General features: G+C 39.7%; 2 protein-coding genes across 2 annotated transcripts; both read left to right on the top strand.

Moving 5' to 3' along the window:
• The first annotated feature begins 483 nt into the window (after positions 1-483).
• Positions 484-7,804, top strand: LOC145897772 (inter-alpha-trypsin inhibitor heavy chain H4-like). Its single transcript, XM_082986208.1, has 17 exons — positions 484-645; positions 1,242-1,441; positions 1,659-1,740; positions 1,945-2,112; positions 2,194-2,357; positions 2,528-2,785; positions 2,864-2,985; positions 3,042-3,167; positions 4,400-4,541; positions 4,679-4,807; positions 5,121-5,218; positions 5,502-5,647; positions 5,781-6,157; positions 6,436-6,815; positions 6,929-7,027; positions 7,227-7,317; positions 7,424-7,804. Exons 1-17 carry the CDS (start codon positions 535-537, stop codon positions 7,647-7,649), a joined length of 2,919 nt encoding a protein of 972 aa, XP_082842334.1. The 5' UTR covers positions 484-534; the 3' UTR covers positions 7,650-7,804.
• Positions 7,805-7,950: 146 nt separating this feature from the next.
• Positions 7,951-14,981, top strand: LOC145897771 (inter-alpha-trypsin inhibitor heavy chain H4-like). The gene is made up of 17 exons (XM_082986206.1): positions 7,951-8,620; positions 9,224-9,423; positions 9,641-9,722; positions 10,003-10,170; positions 10,253-10,416; positions 10,600-10,857; positions 10,936-11,057; positions 11,114-11,239; positions 11,612-11,753; positions 11,891-12,019; positions 12,294-12,391; positions 12,687-12,862; positions 12,995-13,368; positions 13,645-14,069; positions 14,183-14,281; positions 14,390-14,480; positions 14,586-14,981. The coding sequence occupies exons 1-17, from the start codon at positions 8,510-8,512 to the stop codon at positions 14,809-14,811; spliced, it is 2,991 nt and encodes a 996-aa protein (XP_082842332.1). The 5' UTR covers positions 7,951-8,509; the 3' UTR covers positions 14,812-14,981.
• The last annotated feature ends 41 nt before the right edge of the window (positions 14,982-15,022 follow it).

Genomic DNA, 15,022 nt, shown 5'->3' with positions numbered 1-15,022 from the left:
CGCTCTTCGCATGCCTTCTCCAATGCAAATAGGTAACACGGGCACTTGAAGTTTCCGAAGAACCTATGCTACAGCGTATATATGCACAAATATTTTACTTGCATGCTGTTTTGGTTCGTTGTTGACACCAGTTACTATTAAATGTTGTTTTGAAACGCGCAATAATTTAGTTTATGGTCACAATGCAAGAACAGTAATGTTAACTTACATTCTTGCCTAAATCTTAGTGATGCAAAAATGCGACAACATCTTGTTTTCCACCACTTCTGTAATCAACCACGCGTGCAAAATGTGGTTGCGCTATTTGCGTTTTCGAAGAACTGTGAATATTGCTTTTCCACTTGACTGGGTAAAGTAAACACAACAAAAAAACGAACGCGTCATGACCTCACACACCACGATGAACAGACAAAGAGTCAGAATATCGAATTACCCGATTCCGTGCACAGTGTGGGTGGTACGGGAAATGCGTGGGTGTTGTGAAAAATAAAACTATGCGTTGCAATTATCCAAACTTATTTGTGCCGTTTGCAGATGCAGGATAGCAAATGCTGGGGAATTATGCATGTAAGTTTGATAACATGTTTGTCTGTGTTGGTCTTAGGAGCAAGCAGCACGTTTGTGGCCAAAAGCAATATTATAAAGGTGAGATTTTTTGCATTAGATTTGTATCAATGACCAAATATTTTGTTTGAATTCGCGGTCCAACAGCATTTAAAATTTGGCAAATACATGACGATAAGTTAAGAACCAGACTTATGGTATTGTTTCAATGAACGACTATTTTACCAGCTTTAATCTTGCAAACCACCGTTTAGTAGTTTTTCAGCAGTATGCGACAATGAACCAATGCTTTTGTCATTTTCCCAAAATGTTTTGAGTAACTTTAACCAGCCGGTTGTTATATTCCTTACAAACAGCCATATATATAGCAGTACGCTCTTTAATGGTTGACTAACTTCTTGATTGTCCTGCTTTTAAACCTTCGCTTGACAAGTATCGATATTCTGGAACCTGAATAAAGATTTTGCATGTGCGGAAAAGAATATATTTAGAAAAGCATTCTTCGATTTCGTTTAGGTCAAGGTGGCAGACAAACAAGGTGTACCTTGACGGTAGTCACATTTATACATATGTGTGTGTGTGTGTGAGTGTGTGTGTGTTTGTGTATGTGTGTGTGTGTTTGTGTGTATGGGTGTGTTCGAATTTGGCATTGGCAATAAAAATTTCTCTTTTCTAAGCACTCAGCACCTGCAAGATTTCGTCGTTCGTCTTTTGACGGCCAGGCCACGATCACAAGGTTCCACGTACTTTCACGTATCACGACGAGATACGCGCGAGCTTTGGTCACAAGCGTCATACGTAACGATGATGACGTGCCAAAAAAAGTGGGGATTGAGGTGCGACTCCCGAAAGCTGCTTTCATATCAAACTTTTCTATGTGAGTTCAACAATGTTTTGATATCGGTTATTGTTGCCAATTTAAAAAGCAAAGACATCAAAAAAAGTACCATAAGTCGATAACTGTAATCGCCGAGTAAGAACCTGCGCTGTGGGGGCGATCCTGCCAATCATGCTATTGCATGAAACATTACTGAGGTATCATGAGTAAGTGTTGTTTTCTTTAAGAGACTTTAAGCATATTTTCTGCTTCAAAGGGAGATCGAGGGTCAGACTTATGTTGGTGTAGTCAAGAAGAAGTCAATTGCCAAAGCTAAATATAAGCAAGCGGTTGCCTCAGTAAGTATATACCTCGTTTGTGTGCATTTTTTTCGACTACCAACTACAGGAAATCTGACAAACCAGAAAAAAAATAACAGAATGTTTCGACAATATACTCACGAGTTAGGGTTGAGCTAATATACAAAAAATCAAGCAAATGAAACAATAAATAACTTTGTCAATCAAATTTTTATTCAGTAATTATTTATTTTTTCATCAAAGGGTCTATCGGCCGGTTTGGTTACCACCAACACAACAGATTCCCAAACATTTGATGTTGAGGTAAAAGTTGCAGCCGGTGGCAACGTCACGTTTCGCTTGAGTTACCAGGAACTGCTCAAGCGCAAACTCGGAAAATACAGCCACGTGATTTACGTCGATCCAGGCCAAGTATGATTTATTGCGAAATATAATTTACTCCCAAATAATGGTACATATATATATGTCATGTAATACGCCAACATTGCTTAGATGGTAGGTGACTTCAGAATAGAGGTTCACATCAACGAACCAAGTGGTATAACATCAGTGGAAGGCCACCCAGAGATTTCTGGAAAACAACCACAAGAGGATTTATTTGACAGTGTGGCTGATGGCGTGCGCGTTCGACGCAGCAAATCTCAAGCTTTCATCAGGTATTGCAGACAAAAACACCATACAAAGCTTTGCTTCCACCTGGATGTAGAGCAACAGTAATATGTTTATTCACTGCGGAACCAGCAGGAAGTAATAATTTTGGTAGTTCTATATGTTGCATATATTTACCAAATAAATAATCCTGTGGCAACTTCGTTTCTTTTTACAGCTACCAGCCAACTCACGAAGACCAGAAAAAGATCACAGAGTTCAAAGTTGAATATGACGTAACAAGGGAGCGTGTAGGCGGCGACTTGTTGATTCGCAATGGATATTTTGTTCATTTTTTCGCTCCCAGCGATTTGCCGGTCATACCTAAGAAAATAGTGTTTGTGATTGACAAGAGTTGGTCCATGTGCGGAACGAAGATCGAGCAAACCAAGGAGGCCTTGTTGACAATCCTGGATGATTTGCGCCCTCAAGATCAGTTAGTGCCGTTCCCTGCCTTTAGTTCAATCATTTGAAGTACAGAAACTACGACCTAGGCTTACAAAAGTGATTTTAGGTTCAACATAATCACGTTTTCGTCCAACGTCAACATCTGGCGGAGAGGCGAAATGGTTCCTGTAAACGATGCCAACATTCAAAGGGCAAAACGCTTCGTCAACGCTATTGTTACTAGAGGGGGTGAGAGAAATGGGGAAAGTGGAACTTATTGTCACGAACGTATTTTTCTCGTTTAGATGCCAACTTCTACGAAGCCGCAATACAAGGCGTAACCCTGCTTGAGACTGCAACCTCAGGTCGATCCAGCAATCGGGAACAGGGCAACATGCTTGTTTTGCTGACAGATGGACAACCAACACGTGGTAAGCCTCAAATGCATGACATGAGAACCTTTAAAGTGCATATGACACGTAAAAATAAAACATGTTAATAATCAAACTAAGAGATGTTCATAACTTTAGAACATTTTTGGCGAAAAAAGTAGCTTGATACGACGACTGGTTTCTGAGATACAGCTGATCAAAGTCGCACTTTTGCCGCTGCTAACGAAATCGTGCGAAAGCGAGATATTGTTGCGTGACGTCATAGAAGGCGCTTCGGTCGTGCGCGAGTGCTGGAAGCAAGCCTTATGCGTAGGAATGGAAAACATTGTAAAACTGGTTTAAGCATAATATTGCATTAAACAGGGGACAAAATGTGAACAAGCGCAATAAACGGATTTTGATGTTAATTTTAGCTAAAGACAGATGGCCGCTGTTCGACCTATTATGTCTTATTTAGTTGTGTAATAATAAAACAGTTACTGGGACAGGGAGTTCTTGTTGTCACAGCATTTATGATCGCTAACGTGATACATGAACTTTTGAAAACACTACAGAGACAAACCGTTTGTTTAGCATTGTCGTTTTGTCCACTCACGGTTATGTCGTTTCTGCTATACCCTATGGTCTTCCGCTAATTGGGGACAAAAAAGCCTTTGATTCGTGACGTCACATTGGCATACTTTTGTGTGATGCAAAACCCTGTCCTGACGTTTACGGTAACGTAATCTGTGGATTCTCCTATGTTTGAAACTATTCGAATCTGCAAAAAAGGCGCCCTGCAAAAGGTTTACGATTTTTGGTCGCCGTTACTTTTCGTGCAGTTTTCTACATTTTTTAGTTGACGTAGAGCCGTAAAACTTTGGATATATGTTTGTTGTAGATGTACCTTTGGTTTTACGCAAAGTTGTCATGGCCGTGTCATATGCACTTTAAGGTTTAACAACTGTTGTCTATTATTGTAATTACATTGTCGGCGTCTACGCTAAATACGTATTTTAAAGCGTTCTAGGTTTGGGTAATTTAAAATGTCCAACTTGGGGCTTAATTTTCATCCAAGCAATTTTCCAATACGCAAGTCATTTCCTGTTTGGCGACGTTTGAAACAACAAACTTGGACTAGCTTTAAACCATATTAAATATTTGTCTTCACCCAAATTTAAGATATGGAACCACATTTGTTTGATGTCCACTATGACTGTCAACAAATGTCTACGTTTCCTTCCTTCTGCCTCGGGTTGCTATTAAATACATTCAACTTTTTCTTTATTTAGGAGTTACGTCCACTTCTGACATAAGAAGCAGACTTCGACGCAGAATTAACGGTCGTTACTCGGTGTTTTGTCTGGGTTTTGGAAATGACGTTGATCACTCATTCCTCGACAAGCTGGCGACGGCAAATCAGGGTCTATCAAGGTGACAGTGGTTTAATAATGCAAGCGTAAACAGACTACATGCTAAATTTACAATCCCGTGAAAATTGTTTTTAACTTTTTTTGGATTTCCTGTTTATTTACTGCGGAACCACCAGGAAGTAATAATTTTCCGCGCAGGCGAATTTACATTGATTCGAACGCGGCTTTGCAATTGAAAGGATTCTATGACGAGGTCGCCTCCCCTATGCTTGCACACGTCACTTTCAACTACTCTGGAGCGCCAGTGGTGGACGTTTCCGAAACGAAGTGAGTTTATAAAAAGTGACTTTCGTGAAGCAGCGTTGTGTCCCTTTATATTTTTGCTGCGTTTAAGTCACTACACCTTGTGACAAATTGATTAGGAATTTCTAATAAAATGTTTGTGTTTTATATTTCAATAATGACGAAAGTTCTATTTTTTTAAACACATACGCGATCTCAAAGCAACCTATAAACTGGTCTTACGGGTACGATATTATATTTAATTGCATTGCTTTAGATTCCGATTTACAATGGTCAAAACATTTTAAATCTGGTAATTATTTTTTACAATGTAAAGTATAGAATTAATCTAACATAGGTTCGACAATTACTTCTACGGCTCGGAAATAACGGTGGTTGGGAGGATCGACAAATCTAGACAGGACAATCGGACGGACGATGCCATCACATGCCACGGTATAAAACTTGGTGTATGTTAAATGAGTGTCAAGGTAAATTTTCATTTAAGTTTTCCCGACAAAACCTCAAATCGTTATTATGGAGAAACACAACGTCACATATGTTAAGTTTTTTGTCCTTTTTTGTCACCATTTTTTAACATCTCTCGCACACGTTATTGGGTCGTGGCTGTTCGAATATTTAATGGCTTGCACACGGGAAAACCCAATAAAATTTTGCCGACTTTTCTAGAATCTTTCATAACCTTTTGATTTTTGTGGCACCGTCGACGGAACATCAGTCCATCGAAATGTTAACTTGGTGACTCTCGGTCGTCCGATGGAACCCACGTTCGTTGACGAAGGTTTTAACATGGAGAAAATCTGGGCTTATCTCACCGTTAAGCAGCTGCTACTGGAGAAGACGTTGGCCACAAAAGAACGAAAAGTAACAAAATATCAAGCTCATATTCAATAGTTTATCGTATCTGTATCGTGAAATCTGTGAACTAAATGTTTGTTTAAGTTAAAATAAAAAATATTAGATGATTATATTGTAACAGTGCCTTTTTTTTCGGCAGACACAGATCGACGAACGTGTGATAGCTCTTTCGTTGACGCACAATTTTGTCACTGACATGACGTCAATGGTTGTGACGCAACCTGGCGGCGAATCTGTATTTGGTGAGAAACTGGAAAGATCGCAAAGACAACCGATACCGGCGACCTCATCGATGTCACTTACCTCTGGTCTTTCTGTAACATCCACATCTGCAATAGTGGCCCAGCATAGACCAAGACACCATATCAGAAGTTTGTTTCGCCACCAACCGACCTTTGATCGGAAGACCGCATATAATGAACGTAAGGCATTGATATATCGGATTCCGTTAAAGATCAACGTGTCATCAATTTCCGATTATAAAAGACCTCCTGTGGACCCACAATGGACAAAAAGGTATTGGTACTACCTCTGACCCTAGAAGGAAGTTTTGCTCTGCTGCGGCCGGTGGATAATTTGCTTTGAATGAAATTTGCCAGAATAACACTCAAAATCGTCAAGCGCTTTAATTGTTTTCAAACAAAAGAAATCCGGCGCAAAATATTGATTCGCTTCAAATTCTTCTGCTGAAAAGAAACGTGAATGTGAATCATAATGAGTAAATGTTATTATTAGCAATTGACGATTTTGATATTATTTTATTGTCATCAATATTGACCCGTTAGTAAACACAGATTGCCGACGACCAGAATAACATTCACAACGCGGATCGAAAAGAAATCAAGGACTATCTCAAGAGAACGAAGAAGGAGAATAAGAAAAAGAGGAAGAAGAAAAAGAAGAAGAAGAAGAAGATGGAGAAGATGGAGAAGAAATGGAAAGAAATACAGGAAATCAAGACAGACGACCACGACAACAACAATAACACCAACACGAGCGACCACTGCAACTACACGTGCGACCACTTCAACTACACGTGCGACCACTACAACTACGCGAGCGACCACTTCAACTACACGAGCGACCACTTCAACTACACGAGCGACCACTACAACTACACGAGCGACCACTTCAACTACGCGAGCGACCACTACAACTACACAAGCGAAAAAATGTATGTACAGAAAACTAACAAAAATTGCTATAAAACGCATGCATTAGTCACCAAATTATAGTGTCGATCTGACGATATATTAATAATTTATTTCTTGTGTGTTGTACAAACAGTTATTGCGCCCCCTACCAACCCACTTGATTTACAACGAAATTGTGGAGAGGACATGGAAATAAATGCAACGACCAACATTACCTCGCCACAACATCCAGGTAAACCCATCAATTACAAATAAACACAGAGTTTTTCATTGCTATTTCAACGAAGACTGAGTTACACGGCAACATGTTTGCATTTTCCTTTAATTTCTACTTTTTGAATTATCGTTCTTCCAAAATAAATCAAATTTTTCCTATACACGCGACCAACATAATTGAGATATTGATCTAAGCTAAGACATACAATTACCAGGTTTGTACCCAAGAAACAGTCAGTGTGTGTGGAACCTCACAAAGTCATCCAACGGAAAAAATCCAACTGAGCTGAAACTGAAATTTGACAGGTTAGTTTCTGGGTGGTTCCTTACTTTACAAGAAATGATTTTTCCGCGTAAGCAAAACTTCTTCTCCAGACATAACCTGTCTACTTCATATGCTTTCTGTTCGTAGCCTCGACATAGAAAAGGGGAGTTCCTGTAACAACGACAGAGTCTTGATCTACCCTGACTTTGACGTCATAAACCCGGAACCTAACATTCGAACCTTCTGCGGTTTCGACCCATCTTCGAACGTGGTTCGAGCAAGGGATCAAATGCTGGTTGTATTTCAGTCGGATGAAGTTGTCCAAGGCCGGGGTTTTCGCATCAACCTGCAAGTAGAAGAAGTGGTTCACTGAATAAAAGTGATTGTTTTGTTTCTGTCTTTCTGAGTCTTCATGTATTTCTTTCCCTCCGTATATCTGTGTACGGCTATGTGGGTCAAAGTGCATGAGGAAATATTTGTTACATGTCCCGCTTCGTGTGAGAACCATAAACTGCTGTAATTAATGTACATGTGTATTGTAGACTCTTTTATTAGTTATCAGTGCAGCTTGGTGACCAGTGACGATCTGATCCGCCAAACGACCAGGTACAAATAACTGGAGACAAACAAACGTGGAAGATCGTCAATATTCATCAAAGTCAAAATAGTAACCACGTCTTCACCTTACTTAAAAAGGTGTTTCGTTAACGCTCTTCGCATGCCTTCTCCAGTGCAAATAGGTAACACGGGCACTTGAAGTTTCCGAAGAACCTATGCTACAGCGCATATATGCACAAATCTATTACTTGCATGCTGTTTTGGTTTGTTGTTGACACCAGTTACTGTTAAATGTTGTTTTGAAACGCGCAATAATTTAGTTTAAGGCCACAATGCAAGGACAATAATGTTAACTTACATTCTCGCCTTTGTGTTAGCCATGCAAAAATGCGACAACATCTTGTTTTCCACCACTTCTGTAATCAACCACGCGTGCTAAATGTGGTTTCGCTATTTGCGTTTTCAAAGAACTGTGAATATTGCTTTTCCACTTGACTGGGCAAAGTAAACACAAGAAAAAACCGCACGCGCCATGACCTCACACACCACAATGAATAGACAAAGAGTCAGAATATCGAATTACCCGATTCCGTGCACTGCGTGGGTGATACGGGAAATGTTGTGCAAAAAAAACTATGCGTTGCAATTATCCAAACTTATTTGTGCCGTTTGCAGATGCAGGATAGCAAATGCTGGGGAATTATGCATGTAAGTTTGATAACATGTTTGTCTGTGTTGGTCTTAGGAGCAAGCAGCACGTTTGTGGGCAAAAGCAATATTTTAAAGGTGAGATTTTTTGCATTAAATCTGTATCAATGACCAAATATTTTGTTTGAATTCGCGGTCCAGCAGCATTTGAAATTTGGCAAATACATGACGATAAGTTAAGAACCAGACTTATGGTATTGTTTCAATGAACGACTATTTCACCAGCTTTTAGCTTGCGTATCACCGTTTAGTAGTTTTTCAGCAGTATTCGACAATGAACCAATGCTTTTGTCATTTTCCCAAAATGTTTTGAGTAACTTTAACCAGCCGGTTGTTAAATTCCTTACAAACAGCCATATATATAGCAGTACGCTCTTTAGTGGTCGACTAACTTCTTGATTGTCCTGCTTTTAAACCTTCGCTTGACAAAGTATCGATATTCTTTAACCTGAATAAAGATTTTGCATATGTCGAAATGATCATATTCAGAAAAGCATTCTTCGATTTCGTTTAGGTCAAGGTAACAGACAAACAAGGTGTACTTTGACTGTAGTCACATTTATACATGTGTGTGTGTGTGTGTGTGTGTGTGTGTGTGTGTGTGTGTGTGTGTGTGTGTGTGTGTGTGTGTATGGGTGTGTTCAAATTTGGCATCGGCAATAAAAATTTCTCTTTTCTAAGCACTCAGCACCTGCAAGATTTCGTCGTTCGTCTTTTGACGGCCAGGCCACGATCACAAGGTTCCACGTACTTTCACGCATCACGACGAGATACGCGCGAGCTTTGGTCACAAGCGTCATACGTAACGGCGATGACGTGCCAAAAAAAGTGGGGATTGAGGTGCAACTCCCGAAAGCTGCTTTCATATCAAACTTTTCTATGTGAGTTCAACAATGTTGTGATATCGGTTATTGTTGCCAATTTTAAAAGCAAAGACATCAAAAAAAGTACCATACGTCGATAACTGTAATCGCCGAGTAAGAACCTGCGCTGTGGGGGCGATCCTGCCAATCATGCCATTGCATGAAACATTACTGAGGTATCCTCAGTAAGTGTTGTTTTCTTTGAGAGACTTTAAGCATATTTTCTGCTTCAAAGGGAGATCGAGGGTCAGACTTATGTTGGTGTAGTCAAGAAGAAGTCAATTGCCAAAGCTAAATATAAGCAAGCGGTTGCCTCAGTAAGTATATACCTCAGTAAGCCACCTTTATTCAGATTTCACATCTACAAAACTTTTTTTCTTAATGTGGCAAAGTATTATTATATAATTTTGTTTGTGTGCATTTTTTCGACTACCAACTGCAGGAAATCTGACAAACCAGAAAAAAATAATAGAATGTTTCGACAATATACTCACGAGTAAGGGTTGAGCTAAAATACAAAAAATCGAGCAAATGAAACAATAAATAACTTTGTCAATCAAATTTCTATACAATAATTATTTTCTTTTTTCATCAAAGGGTCTATCGGCCGGTTTGGTTACCACTAACACAAAAGAATCCCAAACATTTGATGTTGAGGTAAATGTTGCAGCCGGTGGCAACGTCACGTTTCGCTTGAGTTACCAGGAACTGCTCAAGCGCAAACTCGGAAAATACAGCCACGTGATTTACGTCGATCCAGGCCAAGTATGATTTATTGCGAAATATAATTTACTCCCAAAATAATGGTACATATATATATGTCATGTAATACGCCAACATTGCTTAGATGGTAGATGACTTCAGAATAGAGGTTCACATCAACGAACCAAGTGGTATAACATCAGTGGAAGGCCACCCAGAGATTTCTGGAAAACAACCACAAGAGGATTTATTTGACAGGGTGGCTAATGGCGTGCGCGTTCGACGCAGCAAATCTCAAGCTTTCATCAGGTATTGCAGGCAAAAACACCATACAAAGCTTTGCTTCCACCTGGATGTAGAACAACATTAATATGTTTATTTACTGCGGAACGAGCAGGAAGTAATAATTTTTCATCTTAATTTTGGTAGTTCTGTATATTGCATATATTTACCAAATAACTAATCCTGTGGCAACTTCGTTTCTTTTTACAGCTACCAGCCAACTCACGAAGACCAGAAAAAGATCGCGGAGTTCAAAGTTGATTATGACGTAACAAGGGAGCGTGTAGGCGGCGATTTGTTGATTCGCAATGGATATTTTGTTCATTTTTTCGCTCCCAGCGATTTGCCGGTCATACCTAAGAAAATAGTGTTTGTGATTGACAAGAGTTGGTCCATGTGCGGAACGAAGATCAAGCAAACCAAGGAGGCCTTGTTGACAATCCTGGATGATTTGCGCCCTCAAGATCAGTTAGTGCCGTTCCCTGCCTTTAGTTCAATCATTTAAAGTACAGAAACTACGACCTTGGCTTACAAAAGTGATTTTAGGTTCAACATAATCACGTTTTCGTCCAACGTCAACATCTGGCGGAGAGGCGAAATGGTTCCTGTAAACGATGCCAACATTCAAAGGGCAAAACGCTTCGTCAACGCTATTGTTACTAGAGGGGGTGAGAGAAATGGGGAAAGTGGAACTTATTGTCCCGAACGTATTTTTCTCCTTTAGATGCCAACTTCTACGAAGCCGCATTACAAGGCGTAACCCTGCTTGAGACTGCAACCTCAGGTCGATCCAGCAATCGGGAACAGGGCAACATGCTTGTTTTGCTGACAGACGGACAACCAACACGAGGTAAGCCTCCAATGCATGACATGAGAACCTTTAAGGTTTAACAACTGTTGTCTGTTATTGTAATTACATTGTCGGTCTATACGCTAAATACGTATTTTAAAGCGTTCTAGGTTTGGGTAATTCAAAATGTCCAACTTGGGGTTTAATTTTAATCAAAATAATTTTCCAATACGCAAGTCATTTCCTGTTTGGCGACGTTTGAAACAACAAACTTGGACTAGCTTTAAACCATATTAAATATTTGTCTTCACCCAAATTTAAGATATGGAACCACATTTGTTTGATGTCCACTATGACTGTCAACAAATGTCTACGTTTCCTTCCTTCTGCCTCGGGTTGCTATTAAATACATTCAACTTTTTCTTTATTTAGGAATTACGTCTACTTCTGACATAAGAAGCGGACTTCGACGCAGAATTAACGGTCGTTACTCGGTGTTTTGTCTGGGTTTTGGAAATGACGTTGATCACTCATTCCTCGACAAGTTGGCGACGGCAAATCAGGGTCTATCAAGGTGACAGTGGTTAAACAATGCAAGCGTAAACAGACTACATGCTAAATTTACAATCCCGTGAAAATTGATTTGAACGTTTTTTTGGTTTCCTGTTTATTTACTGCGGAACCACCAGGAAGTAATAAGTTTCCGCGCAGGCGAATTTACATTGATTCGAACGCGGCTTTGCAATTGAAAGGATTCTATGACGAAGTCGCCTCCCCTATGCTTGCACACGTCACCTTCAACTACTCCGGAGCGCCAGTGGTGGACGTTTCCGAAACGAAGTAAGTTTATATTTTTGTAGAGTTTTATTCATTGCACCTTGTGACAAATTGATCAGGAATTTCTAATAAAGTGTTTGTGTTTTATATTTCAATAATGACGAAAGTTCTGTTTTTTTAAACACATACGCGATCTCAAAGCAACCTATAAACTGGTCTTACGGGTACGATATTACATTGAATTGCATTGCTTTAGATTCAGATTTACAACGGTCAAAACATTTCAAATCTGGTAATTATTTTTTACCATGTAAAGTATAGAATTAATCTAATATAGGTTCGACAATTACTTCTACGGCTCGGAAATAATGGTGGTTGGGAGGATCGACAAATCTAGACAGGACAATCGGACGGACGATGCCATCACATGCCACGGTATAAAACTTGGTGTATGTTAAATGAGTGTCAAGGCAAATTTTCTTTTCAGTTTTCCCGACAAAACCTCAAATCGTTTTATGGAGAAACACAACGTCACACATGTTAAGTTTTTTGTCCTTTTCTGTCACCATTTTTTCACATCTCTCGCACACATTATTGGGTCGTGGCTGTTCGAATATTTAATGGCTTGCACACGGGAAAACCTGATAAGATTTTTGTCGACTTTTCTAGAATCTTCAAAAGTTTTCATGATAACAAAGTTGTTTGAAAACTACATGTCATTTTCTTTTAGATTTTTGTGGAACCGTCGACGGAACATCGATCGATCGAACTGTTAACTTGGTGACTCTCGGTCGCCCGATGGAACCCACGTTTATTGACGATGGTTTTAACATGGAGAAAATCTGGGCTTATCTCACCGTCAAGCAGCTGCTACGGGAAAAGACGTTGGCCACAGAAGAACGAAAAGTAACAAAATATCAAGCTCATTTTCAATAGTTTAATATATCTGTATCGTTAAATTTGAACTAAATGTTCGTTTGAGTTGATATAAAAAAGATTAGATGATTATATTGTTACAGTGCAAAGTTTTTTCGACAGACACAGATCGACGAACGTGTGATAGCTCTTTCGTTGGCGCACAATTTTGTCACTGACATGACGTCAATGGTTGTGATGCAACCTGGCGGCGAATCTGTATTGGGTGAGAAACTGGAAAGATCGCAAAGACAACCGATACCGGCGACCTCATCGATGTCACTTACCTCTGGTCTTTCTGTAACATCCACATCTGCAATAGTGGCACATAGACCAAGACACCATATCAGAAGCTTGTTTCGCCACCAACCGACCCTTGATCGGAAGACATATAATGAACGTAAACAGGCATTGATAAATCGGATTCTGTTAAGTATCAACGTGTCATCAATTACCGATTATAAAAGACCTCCTGTGGACCCACAATGGACAAAAAGGTATTGGTACTACCTCTGACCCTAGAAGGCAGTTTTGCTCTGCTGCGGGCGGTGGATAATTTTCTTTGAATGAAATCTGCCAGAATAACACTCAAAATCATCAAACGCTTTAATTGTTTTTTAAACAAAAGAAATCCGGCGCAAAATATTGATTCGCTTCAAATTCTTCTGTTGAAAAGAAACGTGAATGTGAATCATGAGTAAATGTTATTATTAGCAATTGACGATTTTTATATTATTTTATTGTCATCAATATTGACCCGTTAGTAAACACAGATTGCCGACGACCAGAATAACATTCACAACGCGGATCGAAAAGAAATCAAGGACTATCTCAAGAGAACGAAGAAGGACAAGAAGAAAAAGAGGAGGAAGAAGAAGAAAAAGAAGAAGAAGAAGATGGAGAAGAAAAGGAAGAAGATGGAGAAGAAAAGGAAGAAGATGGAAAAGATGGAGAAGAAAAGGAAAGAAATACAGGAAATCAAGACAGACGACCACGACAACAACAATAACACCAACACGAGCGACCACTGCAACTACACGTGCGACCACTTCAACTACACGTGCGACCACTACAACTACGCGAGCGACCACTTCAACTACACGAGCGACCACTACAACTACACGAGCGACCACTACAACTACACAAGCGACCACTTCAACTACGCGAGCGACCACTACAACTACACAAGCGAAAAAATGTATGTACAGAAAACTAACGAAAATTGCTATAAAACGCATGCATTAGTCACCAAATTATAGTGTCGATGTGACGATATATCAATAATTTATTTCTTGTGTGTTGTACAAACAGTTATTGCGCCCCCTACCAACCCACTTGATTTACAACGAAATTGTGGAGAGGACATGGAAATAAATGCAACGACCAACATTACCTCGCCACAACACCCAGGTAAACCCATCAACAACAAATAAACATATTTTCTACTTATCAAATTTGAATGCCCATGGGACCGACATAATTGCGATATTGATCTAAGCTAAGGCATACAATTACCAGGTTTGTACCCAAGAAACAGTCAGTGTGTGTGGAACCTCACAAAGTCATCCAACGGAAAAATTCCAACTGACCTGAAACTGACAGTTGACAGGTTTGTTTCTGCATTGTTCCATACTTTACAAGAAATGATTTTTCGCCTAGCAAAACTTCTACTCACAGACGTAACCTGTCTGCTTCATATGTTTTCTGTTCGTAGCCTCGACATAGAAAAGGGGAATTCCTGCAACAACGACAGAGTCTTGATCTACCCTGACTTTGACGTCATAAACCCGGAACCTAACATTCGAACCTTCTGTGGTTTCGACCCATCTTCGAGCGTGGTTCGAGCAAGGGATCAAATGCTGGTTGTATTTCAGTCGGATGAAGTTGTCCAAGGCCGAGGTTTTCGCATCAACCTGCAAGTAGAAGAAGTTGTTCACTAAATAAAATTGATTGTTTTGTTTCTGTCGTTTTAAGTCTTCATGTATTTCTTTCCCTCCGTATATCTGTGTACGGCTATGTGGGTCAAAGTGTATGAGGAAATATTTTGCTACATGCCATTGTCCCGCTTCGTGTGAGCACCATAAACTGCTGTAATTAATGTACATGTGTATTGTAGACTCTTTTATTAGTTATCAGTGCAGATTGGTGACT

Source organism: Ascidia mentula, chromosome 4 (genome assembly GCF_947561715.1).
Source record: "Ascidia mentula chromosome 4, kaAscMent1.1, whole genome shotgun sequence".
NCBI classification, from domain to species: Eukaryota; Metazoa; Chordata; class Ascidiacea; order Phlebobranchia; family Ascidiidae; genus Ascidia; species Ascidia mentula.
This window is presented reverse-complemented; position numbering and strand designations above follow the sequence as displayed.

Excerpts from the sequence above, each read along its gene's own strand:
- LOC145897772 (XM_082986208.1), top strand. The coding sequence starts at position 535 with ATGCAGGATAGCAAATGCTGGGGAATTATGCATGTAAGTTTGATAACA. Across the intron at positions 2,358-2,527 it reads AAATCTCAAGCTTTCATCAG|CTACCAGCCAACTCACGAAG; the intron begins GTATTGCAGACA and ends TTCTTTTTACAG. Across the intron at positions 5,648-5,780 it reads TGGCCACAAAAGAACGAAAA|ACACAGATCGACGAACGTGT; the intron begins GTAACAAAATAT and ends TTTTTTCGGCAG.
- LOC145897771 (XM_082986206.1), top strand. The coding sequence starts at position 8,510 with ATGCAGGATAGCAAATGCTGGGGAATTATGCATGTAAGTTTGATAACA. Across the intron at positions 10,417-10,599 it reads AAATCTCAAGCTTTCATCAG|CTACCAGCCAACTCACGAAG; the intron begins GTATTGCAGGCA and ends TTCTTTTTACAG. Across the intron at positions 13,369-13,644 it reads GACCCACAATGGACAAAAAG|ATTGCCGACGACCAGAATAA; the intron begins GTATTGGTACTA and ends TAGTAAACACAG.